Raw genomic sequence first — 15,399 nt, 5'->3', positions numbered from 1 at the left:
TGAACATTTTCTGTGAGCAAAGATCAAATAAATTCTTACTGCGAAAACAAGTGTCTTCTTGTGGAGTTAATTGCACTGTCAACTTTTTGGATGGCATTGAGAATGGATGATTCAACGAAGTTATCACCAGCTTGTCTACCTTGCGTTACTGCAAAAAAAAATCCATAGTTTGAGAAATCTCATTTTTAAAGTTCAAATGTATGTGATATAAATAGCACTTAATAACATTTGGCATTTTAAAGTGACAAGCCTTATAAGAACAAAAAAAAGCTGTAAATCCTGACATTTATATTAGGCATTGCAAAGAATAGACAATTATCTTCCATACAATAATCCTAGCTGGCATGTTCAGCATCGGTAAAGAGATACAGGAATTTTTCACCTTTAGATCACTGGTTCAGATCCAGTTAGTAATGACAGATGGTTATCAACATACAGCTGCTTAGTGACTTTTGTGAAATGAGTCTCACTTCAATTCTTAGAGGAGAAGGAGCCCCCAGAAATCATCATAATAGGAATTGAATCTCAGTAGAAAGGTCACAAGGACAAAGTACACTGAGCTTTCAACAACATTTTGGTCATCATAAAAGGAACCAGTCTGAGGTCCCCAAACCCCAATTGTTAAGAAACCATAAACATTGCTTTTTAGGAACAATGCACTTCTGGGGCAAGGCGCTCAGCATACACAATCAAACAAGAGCCACATGTTCACACGCTGTCACTCTTTTGTCAGAGTAAAGCAGACTGGCCATATTGAGGGAGCCTCACCATGAAGCAGTACTATGAAGTCACATTTGAAAAAGGAAGTTAGCATCATAAAAATGAAGCATCTGGGAAGAGGCAGAAGGGTATAAGGTAAACTAAATAGGACTTGTAAAAACCTTTCCATCACAGACAAGCTCTAGAACACTACAAAACCCCAAGAACAATAAGCAAGAGAGTCCATTCCCATCATCTCACCCATTTTCCAGTTAGCCCTTGCTCCCTAGTAAAAGCCAGGAAAACAGTGGAGCTCTCCAACATGAGAGGTTCATTGTGAAAATGGTAGGGTAGTGATATCTGATGAGGTTATTAACTCATGTAAATTAGTCACAATGGTAGTTCATATTAAGTGGTGCTTTCTCACGAGACTATATATACTGAGGGAAGTTACGGGTTGCTCAGTGGAGCAATCTACACAACATACAGCAGCATGTTTAAAAAAGCTACAAGATACTTTGGATATAAATGAGAGAGCACATAACATTTTATATGGGATAATACATGCAATATATTATGCTCAATTGACGTCACAACAAACAAAGAATAAATAGAAGATAATATGCACGGATCGTTGTTACTGTTGTATAACAGAATCTACATACTTTACTGTTATTTTGGGGGGGCCTTATAAAAGATAAAGGCCCGTTTTTATTTAAATTTTATTTACATTTTTATTTAAATTGTACCAGTCCTTTGTCAACTACAAAATAAGCATGGGAGCCCCTTATGGAACAAACTTGTTAAACCCTCAATTCTTATCAGTCCATTCTCAGAGATTGACAGAACCAATAAGGTTTCTTGACTCTGAGAGAAAATACTTTGCCCAAATAGTTTTTTGTACTCTAGAGCGAGAGCGTGCACACAGATGCCAAAATTCAGGCATTTTTAGCATGCAACCCTAAATGGCTCCAAGAACAACCCCCCTGAAAGTAGACATACAAAACTGTGCCATGCAAAGCCATTAACATCATCCTCCCATTTGTTTTTGGATTCCTTAGTCATTAGTAATGCATTGTTAAGTTACAGTTTGTAGGATAGAATTAATTGGGAGATCAGCACAGATGGTAAAATTACTGCAGCGTGTTCAGAAAGTACCATCTTACATTCTTAAATTTTGCATTTTATTACAATGACCTTTAAATGGGTACACACAGGGAAAGAGCAAAAAAAGAAAAGGGGGGGGGGGAAATCATGCAACATTTTTTCTTGATGATTTCTTCATGCACCAAGTCACTCCAATTGTTTTGAATGCAGTAGAGTTTTCTTCTTTAAAAGAAAAAATGTGATGTAACCCAAGGCATACCATGCAGCTGGTAAATCCCCTTCTAGTGACACTGAATCGGACTGCCACATGATAATTGTGTTACAAATCCCAGAAAAAACTTTTTGTTGGATACAATTAAACTGTAATGACATTCTTTGTTTTATGCAGTGTTGTTGTAGTCATGCTGGTCCCAGGATATTAGAGAAACAAGATGAGTGAGGTAATATCTTTTGTTGGACCAAATTCTGTGTAACCTCATCTCTCTCACCAACGGAAGTGGTCCAATAAAAGATATCACCTCACCCACCTTTTGTTTCTCTAATATTCTTTGTCATATAATTTTCATTTAATCATAATGTATCTGCCTCTTTCCTTACTTTTGAGGAGTTTGGGTTTTTTTAATCCAGAATATTCTTTTAACTTTTTTTTTTAATAATAAGTGAAATACATTCTCAAGCTTAACTCTCCCTCAGTTCAATTTTGGGTCTCAAAGAAATTCTACTTCTTGAAAGGTATTATTGCTTTAACAAACACTTTAAAAAAAGATATTTGCTAACATTATACAGGACCTGCTTTTGAAATGGCAACCAGTACCTCAAAACTATTTGGGGACAAACTGCTCTTGGTTTAACAAAAAAAAGACAAGGATAAAGGTAAATGTTCACGAGGAGATAATTTTCCTTGACATATATTTCATTTTCCTTGATGTTTAACATTATAATGTCTACTAACTGGAGAAAGAGAAGAGTGTTGTCAATTAAATATTTAATGAAAACATATTTACGATTTGCCTGTCAAAAAACTCTACAATTATTACAACTCAAGACACTAGGCAGATTTTCAGAAATTGAAACATTAGTAGCGGAACAGCTACTTGGAAACTTACTGGTAACAGTCAGCACCATACTGGTTGTAGCCAGGCCAAAAGAGCTCCTTGCAACACATTCATATCTCCCCTGGTCTGCTTGTCCTAAGTCTCTGATTGTAAGAGTGCCATCCGAGTTCACATGGAATTTGCCACTCTCAGTAATCTGAACACCAGTCTACAAACAAAAACACCCGAAGTGCATGTTATTGGTGTCTCTCGATTTCTTCTCTGAAAAGGTGGAAAACTATTACTAATGAAACATCTCAAATCAACTACTGACTAGAGGTAGTCTGATTCACGAAGGCCCTGAACACATGGAACAATATTTGTCGGGGACTGAAAAAAAAAGTTTTAGATTTCACCACAGACAGGGCATAGGAATATAAATCAGAGTGCTTCAAAGTTGGGGGGTGGGGATCTGCTTTGTTTTTCTTTCCCATTAATGTGCTACTCCCCTCCCTCTTACTGTTTTATCTGTACCCAGTAATGTGCAAAGATGACCTGTGAAAACACTGTGGAAGTAGGAGAAGTTCTTGGTGTAACTAATCGAATGGCTGAGTACAAAGGACTATTTGGGCAAAGTATTTTCTCTCAGAGAGTCAGGAAATCTTATTGATGCTATTAGCCTCTGAGAATGGACCAATGAGAATTGGGGGGTTAACATGTTTGTTTCACAAAGTGTCTGCTTATTTTGTAGTTGACAGGAGTGGTACAAACAGTTCAGAGTTAAATACAAATTGTTTTTTTTTTCTTTATCTTCTATAGAAAAAAAGTAATAGTAAAGTGTTAGTTATTGATTATATTTAAATTAGGAGGCTTTCTTCACAACTGAAAGTAAAAGGAAATGTATAGAGTCTCCAACAGTGTAGCAACTTAACGTTTTGGGAGGGAGTCTCGTGTATGTAAAAAAGCCCTAGCAAGAATTCCATCAGGACAGGTACCATATAGGATAAAACTAAGCCCCAACATGGGAGCATGCCATGAGTGGGGCTGCAGGAGGAGAAGGGCAGATTGGGCTGGGAGCAGGATCTCAATAGCACAGAGTACTTTGGAGATTTTAGGGTAGGAGTGCGAGCTCTGATGGTTGGTCATGTAAAGTGCAGTTCCGACAACTATATGGGTAAGAGAGTCCAACAGATGAAGATTGAAGAAAAAAAAGATACAGGCCAGCGAAGGAATACAGATAATGCAAGATGGCACTTGATATAAAAATAATAAGATAACTATTGTTATACAGATAATTAGTTTTGTTGTTAGGTAGATTAAGATGATTTAAAAAGGTATTTTCGGTTAGTTAAAACCACAAACTAGTTTAAGCTCACCAAAACCACTATAAGAGGAAGGGTTGTGACCGCTGCTACAGGAAGAGTCTGAGAGAAGCAGACAGTAGCTGACAGAAATAAGTGCAGCTCACAGCTAAGCATAGGATACAAAAGAGGGTGTTGAACAATGAGCAACGAAGACCACGAACACCTGGATGATGATGTGGGTCCTCCTTTTCACTCTAATAAGGTCATTGCTTATAATATGAGGGAAGCATTATTGCAGTAGAGGTTTATAGTCATTTTGAGTACAGCGTATGGGATGTATTTCCTTTGGTAAAAACAATCAGCTTTTGGGAAATAAAGGTACTTTCAGTGAATTTTCAACTCATAGCCTTATTCTTAGAACCAGATCCAAAAATTACCACAGCCAACCCAAGGAGACGTGGTGGGATGTCATAAAGGAAGACATGTTAGCATGTGGTATGATAGAGGATATGGCATTGAACATAGCACTTTAGATGGAGAGGACTCAGAGTGGACTCCGTTGATGGGATTAACGCAAGACAGATGATGACAACTTTGTAGATTCTAGTGCAGCTCCAGGTTATAGCATTACCTCTAGGCAGAACTGCAATGATTTAGAGCAGCCCCCTGGGCCACCTAATTTATGCGGGAGGCCATTTCAATCCCAAAGAATCCCAAGACTTTAAGTATGGCATAGCACACTCTTTCAACCCTTGTTTTGTACTATTACTGAAAACAGGCTATGGTTAAAAAAACTTTTATGTATAGTAGATTTGTATAGAGCTTTTAATCTTTTAAAGCCTTCCAAAATGTAGTAATTTAATTAATCTGATCTGTTTTGGATGATTTTAGATTGTCAAATTGTTTTAAAAGAAGAATATGTTGCTTTTAAGAAATAATACTTAAGACCAACTTATGCCATCCACTTGTGTTGCTCTTAATCTATAATTAGGGACTGAATCTGCCCTTAGATTGGCTTGCTAATTTTCTGATGTAAAATAGCAAAAATACAATACAGGCCTTTAAACGACAGACTAAATTGCTGAAGTTTGCTCTTTGTCATTTTCAAAAATATTAACAAATATTTTTAAAAGAATTGTTTGAGGATTATAATAGGTGTCTGTATTTTGGTAAAAGCTACAGCTGCAACTAAACAACCCTGGGTCCATTGCTTTTAAGGTTCTGCATCAGCTGGACAAGATCGAAAGCCCCATAGATATAATCAAGTAACCCTACCTTGCTCCAGCTGATTGTGGGCTGAGGTTCTCCATGTGCACTACAAGGAATCTCTACATTCTTTCCAACCTCTGCGCTGGTATCTTGCGGAAGTTGAGAAAATACTGGCAGAGCTGCAGAAAACACAAACACACATTCCTTATATTGTCATCTCTTCTAATACCCAACAGTGCCATTGAGTTACACTTTCCTGGATTGACTAGGTTTGCCATGGCTAATAGATCCTCAGCTGGTGTAAACTGTTATCGCATCATTGACCTCACTGGAACTATGACAATTTATATCAGCTGGAGAGCTGCCCCTCGGAGCTTAGTTACTGTAATGAGAACAACAAAGCCATGCTATCCCATGTAATTAGAAAACAATAGAGAAGTCTTACTAAACTTTGGAAAGGTCTTATTCCACTTACACTCATGCTATAACATTCACTAGGCTTACTTATTTTCAGATGAGCCCTAAGATCATATAAAGGTCCTTTGTTAAATTTTCTGTTTCTATAGTTTAGGGAACAGATACTCATATGTTGAAACATGTCTAAAGTTAGCAGGAAAAAAATACCTATAACGGTACTATCATAAATTACAGAATCATAGAAAATATGTTTGAAAGGGACGAGTTCGGTTATTTCAGGATGTTGCATCAAAAAAGAAAAACACTATTTTAGGCAATAAATGGGCCTACTTTTGATTTAGATGACTCTTCTGCATTTGTGATGACTACATCATTAAGTAAAATGGTTCACTACCCCATTGCCCTAACCAATTTTATTTTAATTTTAAAGTTAAATTTGATCTTTAACAATATAACCTCTTACTTCCTGTTTTACAACTGGTGTTTGATAGAAACAATCATTTCCTTCTATCATTGCCCTTTAAATATTTATGGGAAGTAATAATCCCACTTTACACATTGGGGAGGCACTCTTGTGTCCTCACAAGTAACAATGTTGACATTGATGGTACTAAATTAATGGATTAAACCCTTTTAAATGACAAGGAAAATTCACTCTGCCTGCTGTAAATCCAAAAATATATTTATAGAAAATTTTACCATATTCCATAATATGGAAACTGGATAAATATAGCCTGGATTATTTTTTGTTTGGGATTTATATTTCTATAGGGCCAAATTCTCTGCCCAGCACCATAGAAATGCTTCATGGGAGCTGGAATCCTCTCCTAATAGCCTGTGGAGTGTTACTGGAGTTGTTCCGCACCAAAATACAGTGTGGCAGAAATGTGAAATGAACAAACCATGGTTTTGCTCTGTTATACATGGGACTCAGGTACTGAAAACAAACCATGATTTCGTCTACTATCCCCAAAAGTGAAAATTATGTTTCTAAATACACATTTATCATTAAAAGTGTGACCATCTAATAAGTTTCTAGGCATATTTACAACCTTAAAAACAGCAGAAAACAAAACACCTCATCTATTACCTTGGGGTTGCACGTTCAGCTGGACAGTCATTCTCCTTACCCCCAAAGCACTGACAGCTTGGCATTCATACTGGCCTTGATCATGTTGGGCCACATGTACAATACGCAATGTTCCAGATGACAGCACAGTGTGGCGTCCATCAGAAGGCAGCTGACTTCCTGCAATGTGTCAAACAACTGAGACATAAATATGGTAAATTACACTCATCTTATTTACATACTTGTCATAGGGTTTGGGGTTTTATTATTATTTTAGTTAACATCTTGGGAGGCAATATATATTAAAAGGCAATCCCTTTAAAATTCTTGACATGGTTAATTGTGAGTATTTTGCTCTTTCCTTTCAAATTCTAGCATTGCTGGTCTTTTTCTCTTTGCTTATTAAATAAGATGTTAATTTACTCATACTTTTAAAACATTAAAATTGCCAGCAACTTAGCAGAGAACTCAAAGAGCATTTGATCACGTTTGATAATACCAAATTCGGAAGGGCTAATATTCATTATTTAGACCTTGTTATGAAAAAAAGATCCAGTCCACAAAAAGAGAAATTGAAGGACCAGGCAGTCCAATGAATTGTTACAGTAGTTTTTCACCTCTGGAAAACTTAAATGATTTAATTTTAGTATATGCTGACAGTACTTGAGTGGGGAACAATGGGTTATTGAGCAATGTGAGTTGCTTCCTTCAATGTCATGGACAGATGATGAGCTATTCATCATCTTGCTAATAGTGTTGCTTTTTATTGAGGGGTGTGACAACAGAGAGCTCACAATGTGATCTGAAGGAGAGCCAGAGTAGATAGGTGTTGAACTCAAACAGTAGTAATAATAATAATGTTCCCATATAGTGCTTTTACTCCATATGTCTCCAAATGCACTTTAGACACAGGAGGTAAGCGTTATGATAATTACTGTTTTACAGATGAGGAAACTGAGCACAGAAAGGTGAACTGACTTGTACAAAGTCATTCAAACAGGGTAGTACCACAGCCAGGAAGAGAATGCAAGTCCACTGCTCTGTCCACTAGGACACACCCCACCTCAGTAAACCTGAACATTTGGTAAGGAGTCAAACAACTTAAGCAATCAGAATCTGTCTTATGAAAAAAGTAATCAGAAACTGGTTATAAAGTGAGCCCTTTTTCTTTAGCTTCCAGATTTGCACTAGTATTGTGGTGTAGGAAGGAATGAGGTTAGCTGGACACTAAGGTTTTTGTTAACTGGTTAAATTCCATAATATTTATTAAATAAATAAACTTGTCCATGTAATCTCAGGGTGACTATATCAGTATTATTTCCACTATGTAAACTGGATTGCCACAAAATTCAAAAACTGAAGATCAGGTGGTATTGAGTTGTTTGCTAATTTGAAACTCTATTGCCAAGCAACCCCCTTGAGCTATTTCCTCATTTCTAGTAAAATTACTAAGTTAAGTCCATAACATATCACTGCTATTTAGTAACATGAGGATAAATCCTCACGTGTTGAACCCTTGTACAACGGCAGATTGTGACCAATAGTGCAATTTACATAAGAATAGAACATAAGAACGGCCATACTGGGTCAGACCAAAGGCCCATCAAGCCCAGTATCCTGTCCTCTAATAGTGGCCAATGGCAGGTGCTCCAAAGGGAATGAACAGTCAGGTTATCATCAAGTGATCCATGCCCTGTTACCCAATCCCAGCTTCTGGCAAACAGAAGCTAGGGACACCATTCTTGCCCATTCTGGCTAATAGCCATTGATGGACCTATCTTCCATGAATTTATCTAGCTCCCTTTAGCACATAATTACAAATTGATTACATAGCCATAGGTTCCATAAAAGAAGATGGTTCCAAAACATTAACATACTGATATGAACATATTTTGCTATTGCTTGCTTGGAAATAACTATTCAGTCTAAAAGGAAGCAGCAGATGTTATGAAGTGACCTTTTAAAAATCTATGGGTATTTCCAAAATTACAATGTGCTAACATCTATCCTCAGTTAAGCATGCAAAATTCAACAGAAGATGCACATGCTTAGTTGAGGAAAGGAGGACAGAAGTCCACCCAATATACTTAATTTAAAAAAGACAACATAAACCAGGTAAAGTGAGATTTTTGTTAAACAGTAACATTATCTTTTGTCATTAATGTTACAGCAAGCAAAATTATTCTACCAATAGGCAGCTCATCGTAAATATATACACTATGTAAGGCCCCAGCTCCAAAGAGTCTAAGGATCAACAACTGAGGCTAGAAAGGAAAACAGAAAGGCTGTGATTGTGGAAAGTAAGTTACAGGGTAACAAACTCAGAAATGGCATGGGCCTAGAACGATTGAACAGGTTGTAGATTGGTTTGTTTCTTTAAATTGTATGTATATACCATAAACATCTTATAAAATAGAAATGTTGTCTTCATCCTACTTCTTGTGAGTGTTGCAGAAGGAGTTGATCGTAAGGAGGAATTTGAATGACAAGACGAAGGTTGCCTGGCAAACCGAGTCTGTGAGGGAATTCCAGGCATGGGGATGGATATGGGAAAAGTGGATGACTGGGCACGGAGACCAGCATCATTGACAGACCAGAGCATGTGGGGTTTTTGTACACATGTGATGACATTAAAGAGATAGCTTTCAGAGTAACAGCCGTGTTAGTCTGTATTCGCAAAAAGAAAAGGAGTACTTGTGGCACCTTAGAGACTAACCAATTTATTTGAGCATGAGCTTTCGTGAGCTACAGCTCACTTCATCAGACGCATGCCGTGGAAACTGCAGCAGACTTTATATATACACAGAGAATATGAAAAAATACCTCCTCCCACCCCATTGTCCAGCTGGTAATAGCTTATCTAAAGTGATCATCAGGTGGGCCATTTCCAGCACAAATCCAGGTTTTCTCACCCTCCACCCCCCCACACAAATTCACTCTCCTGCTGGTGATAGCCCATCCAAAGTGACAACTCTTTACACAATGTGCATGATAATAAAGTTGGGCCATTTCCTGCACAAATCCAGGTTCTCTCACCCCCTCACCCCCGTCCCAAAAACCACACACACAAACTCACTATCCTGCTGGTAATAGCTCATCCAAAGTGACCATTCTCCCTACAATGTGCATAATTAAGGTGGGCCATTTCCAGCACAAATCCAGGTTTTCTCACATCCCCCCCACCCCCATACACACACAAACTCACTCTCCTGCTGGTAATAGCTCATCCAAACTGACCACTCTCCAAGTTTAAATCCAAGTTAAACCAGAACATCTCGGGGGGGGGGGTAGGAAAAAACAAGAGGAAATAGGCTACCTTGCATAATGACTTAGCCACTCCCAGTCTCTATTTAAGCCTAAATTAATAGTATCCAATTTGCAAATGAATTCCAATTCAGCAGTTTCTCGCTGGAGTCTGGATTTGAAGTTTTTTTGTTTTAAGATATCGACCTTTATGTCTGTGATTGCGTGACCAGAGAGATTGAAGTGTTCTCCGACTGGTTTATGAATGTTATAATTCTTGACATCTGATTTGTGTCCATTTATTCTTTTACGTAGAGACTGTCCAGTTTGACCAATGTACATGGCAGAGGGGCATTGCTGGCACATGATGGCATATATCACATTGGTGGATGTGCAGGTATACGAGCCTCTGATAGTGTGGCTGATGTTATTAGCCCCTGTGATGGTGTCCCCTGAATAGATATGTGGGCACAATTGGCAACGGGCTTTGATGCAAGGATAAGTTCCTGGGTTAGTGGTTCTGTTGTGTGGTATGTGGTTGTTGGTGAGTATTTGCTTCAGGTTGCGGGGCTGTCTGTAGGCAAGGACTGGCCTGTCTCCCAAGATTTGTGAGAGTGTTGGGTCATCCTTTAGGATAGGTTGTAGATCCTTAATAATGCGTTGGAGGGGTTTTAGTTGGGGGCTGAAGGTGACGGCTAGTGGCGTTCTGTTATTTTCTTTGTTAGGCCTGTCCTGTAGTAGGTGACTTCTGGGAACTCTTCTGGCTCTATCAATCTGTTTCTTTACTTCTGCAGGTGAGTATTGTAGTTGTAAGAAAACTTGATAGAGATCTTGTAGGTGTTTGTCTCTGAGGGGTTGGAGCAAATGCGGTTGTATCGCAGAGCTTGGCTGTAGACGATGGATCGTGTGGTGTGGTCAGGGTGAAAGCTGGAGGCATGCAGGTAGGAATAGCGGTCAGTAGGTTTCCGGTATAGGGTGGTGTTTATGTGACCATTGTTTATTAGCACTGTAGTGTCCAGGAAGTGGATCTCTGGTCGCTATCTTAAAACAAAAAAACTTCAAATCCAGACTCCAGCGAGAAACTGCTGAATTGGAATTCATTTGCAAATTGGATACTATTAATTTAGGCTTAAATAGAGACTGGGAGTGGCTAAGTCATTATGCAAGGTAGCCTATTTCCTCTTGTTTTTTCCTACCCCCCCCCCCGAGATGTTCTGGTTTAACTTGGATTTAAACTTGGAGAGTGGTCAGTTTGGATGAGCTATTACCAGCAGGAGAGTGAGTTTGTGTGTGTATGGGGGTGGGGGGAATGTGAGAAAACCTGGATTTGTGCTGGAAATGGCCCACCTTAATTATGCACATTGTAGGGAGAATGGTCACTTTGGATGAGCTATTACCAGCAGGATAGTGAGTTTGTGTGTGTGGTTTTTGGGACGGGGGTGAGGGGGTGAGAGAACCTGGATTTGTGCAGGAAATGGCCCAACTTTATTATCATGCACATTGTGTAAAGAGTTGTCACTTTGGATGGGCTATCACCAGCAGGAGAGTGAATTTGTGTGGGGGGGTGGAGGGTGAGAAAACCTGGATTTGTGCTGGAAATGGCCCACCTGATGATCACTTTAGATAAGCTATTACCAGCTGGACAATGGGGTGGGAGGAGGTATTTTTTCATATTCTCTGTGTATATATAAAGTCTGCTGCAGTTTCCACGGCATGCATCTGATGAAGTGAGCTGTAGCTCATGAAAGCTCATGCTCAGATAAATTGGTTAGTCTCTAAGGTGCCACAAGTACTCCTTTTATTAAAGAGATAAGGTCAGATAAATACAAATTGCTTTAAATATCCCAATTTGAGTAATTCTATGCAATACTTTCTTGATTTACTTAGTAACTCTTTCCAACAACAACAACAACTAAAAAGGGCTGGAGGTTGTTTTTATTTATTTTATATATAAAATGCAGCACAGAAATTTGATCTAAATTAGATTTGGTTATACCTGATTTGGTCCAGGCAATCACAGGAAGAGGATTACCATCTGCTTCACAGTGGAAATCTACTGTGCGCCCTTCTATCACCACCTGATTGTAAGGGCTCACTGTAAACTGCGGAGGAGCTGAACAGAAAAAAAAAACTTGACATTAACACACACTGCAGGTGTAAATCATTTCATGTGCTTTCCTTTACTACCAAGGAAGAAAAGTGTTCTTTGTGTTAACATTTGCAGTACTGAAAGCAGCTAAAATAACTGGATAATATAGCTATGTATATAAAGCATAAACCCATTACCTTCAGAAGAACTTTTTACAATGTCACTAGAGTCACCACACAAAATTAAAAACTTGGGAGAATATGGCTTGCAAGAATGATGATCTGTCACAGGTCCATTAAGACAAAACTTTATTGTAATGAGTACAGCTGGGACTCTGAGGGCGAACAGTACACAGCCCTGGCTCCTATCAGTGTCTTCCTATTTATGGTGGATAGCAACAAAACATATTCCTAAAACCCCATTCTCTAAGAGAACAGAATTCATGTCTCATAGCATCTTATGCAAAAATCAACAAAAGAAACATTCTGAAATCAAAACTCTTGTGTATGATAACAGCAGCAGTAAGGAACAACATGGAAGATTTCCACAATTCTTCCTCTGCCAGAGAAGCACCAAAGGTGAAAGCCAGACTTCATCTCATTAATCAAGGAGAAACTCTTTGTTTATGGTTCAAATGCTGCCCTTGAACCTCCGTATACAAAAATGCTAAGTACATGGATGGGGGCTACTGTTGCTGCCGGGGGATGGGCTTTATAGCTGATTGCTGGTAAAAGTGCTTCCCAACTCCTCTTTCACAGTGTGGTGAACTACAGGGCAATGTCGCTTTAAGTGGCTGTGGAAACACTGGTTCCCCAACAACATACCTTGTGGTGGGGAGAGGAAAGGACAACTGAGGAGTTACCTCAGATTAGGTAGGGGTGAGTAGAGGCAGCAGCAATGGAAGGACGGATGTAGGAAGGAGCAAATTACTTCTCCCTGCTACTCCAGCTCCTGCTTGGTTCTAGTAGTGACAGGATTTTGGGGCTGTTTTCCCTCCTCAACCAGTGGGTGTGATATAATGTGCCTTTCATAACATTATTCCTGCTTTAGATGAGAAAGTAAATGAGGATACAGCAGTAAAGATGGACTAAAACAAGAACCAGTTATTCAAATCCCCTTCCCCAAACTTGGAGGGTTTGTATGAAATGGGACCACCACTAATTTTAGTTTTGTAAAACAAAAAGCATTTTTTTGCCATTGCTATAGCAGACAAAAGGCCAGAGTTAATGTAAAATAATCCACTGGAGAAAGAAGATGAAAAGAAAGTAGTTCATAGTTAGGTGTCCCTAACATCAACATCCAACCTTTCCATGCATATGTGTCTCACACCCCCTTAAGCTTTTGCTTTCTTAACTACGAACAGTTAATGCAGATCTCACTTTGTGGAGGTAAGTAATTCACCATGTGCTACACCTCCTTAAGAAGTGAATATGAATGCCATATTTCTTCACCTTTTCCCAGTTCCCCATTTCTCTGGGTGTTTTGATTCCTGATTTAAATTCAGGAAGACGACTTTCAGAAACTTCAAGCAACTGAAGTTAAACTTCAATTCAAAACACTGCAACTTAAGGTAGCTCAACTGATATTATTGCATGCTTCTTTTATCTTCTATTTTATAGATTTTTTTAAATAAAAATTACTACTACTGATAATTATTTCCAGTAAATATGAATATATCATGATTGTGAGCTATGTGAATAAACATATCCTATTAAAAAAAAGTTTTCCCCCAAATTGTACACTTCATCTTGACTTTGTTTTTGTGTTCCATTTTCTATATATATTTGTGTTCCCTCTTCAACATGCGTGTGTGTGTGTGTGTGTGTGTATGTATATATATATAAACAAATTACTACTACCAGTAATATCTCTGCTGAAGAGGAAATACAAACACAAAGTCAAGATGTAGCATTCTCTCTCTCTCTGTACATATATAAAACACCACACACAGCATGATTATGGCATGGTTATGGCATGCAGAGCCAGGCATTCAAACCACCTTATCTCTACCCTGTAGTGACACCATGTACCAAGCAAAAGATTATAATTAAAGCACTTTAGTGAATGTGGTGTCAAACTAGATGAAACTGACTTTTAAAAGATGAAGTTTTAACTCCCTGCCCCCTCCATTTATGGTGCTTGGTAAAGGCACAATTAAGGTAGTTTGAGTGCCTCAAGAGTGCATTTCAATACATTAACTGCTTTGGGTTCCTTTAAAATTTAACCTTAACTTTGAATTTCCTGTTTGGTTTGGGGATAATTAAAACATTCTTGTAATATGTTATACCATTAAGTTACTGATATGTCAGCTCTACCGGATCTCCACCTTCATTTTTTGCCTGTGAATATGCACTAGGCACCATTTAAAACTCAGCATCATTTGTCTCGGAAACCTGTAGTAACTACAAGCTCCCAAAGTTAGAACTAGTAATTCCATAGTGGCAGCATGATGTGAAAATGATTAAATGTTTAAAGGCAAGGATTCCATATGTCTATGAACAGAAAGATACACATCCTGCACAGAATTTTAGATTGCCTAGGAGAGCATAACTCCTTCGAGAATATTCACTGTCTATTCAGAATTCTTCCTCCAGATGAGCTGTCTTGAAAAAGGAATTATTATTAATTACCGCATCACAAACAAAAGATACTAATTATGCTCAAGGGAGATTCAAGAATGGCTAAGTACCATCAAGTGTAATGAGACTTTTGTCTAAGGTCCCAAACAACAATCCCATGTAGATTCTTCAGAAGATGCTATGGCAGAAAGCCATGTTGTAGAGTATTAATTAAAACAGCCAAAAGAGTTGGCTTAAACGTGAGCAAAACCCAGTACTAACTACAACCAGGAAAACAGAAGATTAAAATCCAAATGGATTTGTCATTTCCACATTTCATCTCTTTTGTCACTGATTAACTTATGTTCTTGGGACACGACGTTTACAATCGGGTAAAACTGGGAGTTGTATTGACCATTCTAAGGCAGACCATTTGATGTTATAATACATTTGACTCTTTCACGCTCTCATTTATTGAAAGCCCAGAAGCAGATTGCCAATGCTAAAAAATTCATGAAGTTACTTAAAACAATTTATTTCCAATGAGGAATCTGAGTATCAAAGTTATTAATTATTATTATTATTATTATTATGTTTATATTTATCACATGAACAGAGTTTTGTTATCTTACTAAAATCAATTAAGGCAAAACCTTTCTGGCCACACATT

The 15,399-nt window shown here is 38.2% G+C and overlaps 1 protein-coding gene across 5 annotated transcripts in view; it reads right to left on the bottom strand.

Moving 5' to 3' along the window:
- The window catches only part of PXDNL (peroxidasin like), a 291,171-nt gene that overhangs the window by 69,410 nt on the left and 206,362 nt on the right, over positions 1 to 15,399 (bottom strand). For all 5 annotated transcript variants that reach the window (XM_073331210.2, XM_073331214.2, XM_073331212.2 and 2 more), the window contains 5 exons: positions 12,079 to 12,195; positions 6,861 to 7,019; positions 5,420 to 5,532; positions 2,913 to 3,069; positions 40 to 148 (listed from right to left, as the gene is read on the bottom strand). In XM_073331210.2, the coding sequence (XP_073187311.2) occupies positions 40 to 148; positions 2,913 to 3,069; positions 5,420 to 5,532; positions 6,861 to 7,019; positions 12,079 to 12,195 (655 nt within the window). The remainder of the gene's footprint in view (positions 1 to 39; positions 149 to 2,912; positions 3,070 to 5,419; positions 5,533 to 6,860; positions 7,020 to 12,078; positions 12,196 to 15,399) is intronic.

Source organism: Lepidochelys kempii, chromosome 2 (genome assembly GCF_965140285.1).
Source record: "Lepidochelys kempii isolate rLepKem1 chromosome 2, rLepKem1.hap1, whole genome shotgun sequence".
Taxonomy (NCBI): domain Eukaryota; kingdom Metazoa; phylum Chordata; order Testudines; family Cheloniidae; genus Lepidochelys; species Lepidochelys kempii.
Note: the sequence above shows the minus strand (reverse complement) of the source record. Positions and strands in the feature narration are given on the sequence as shown.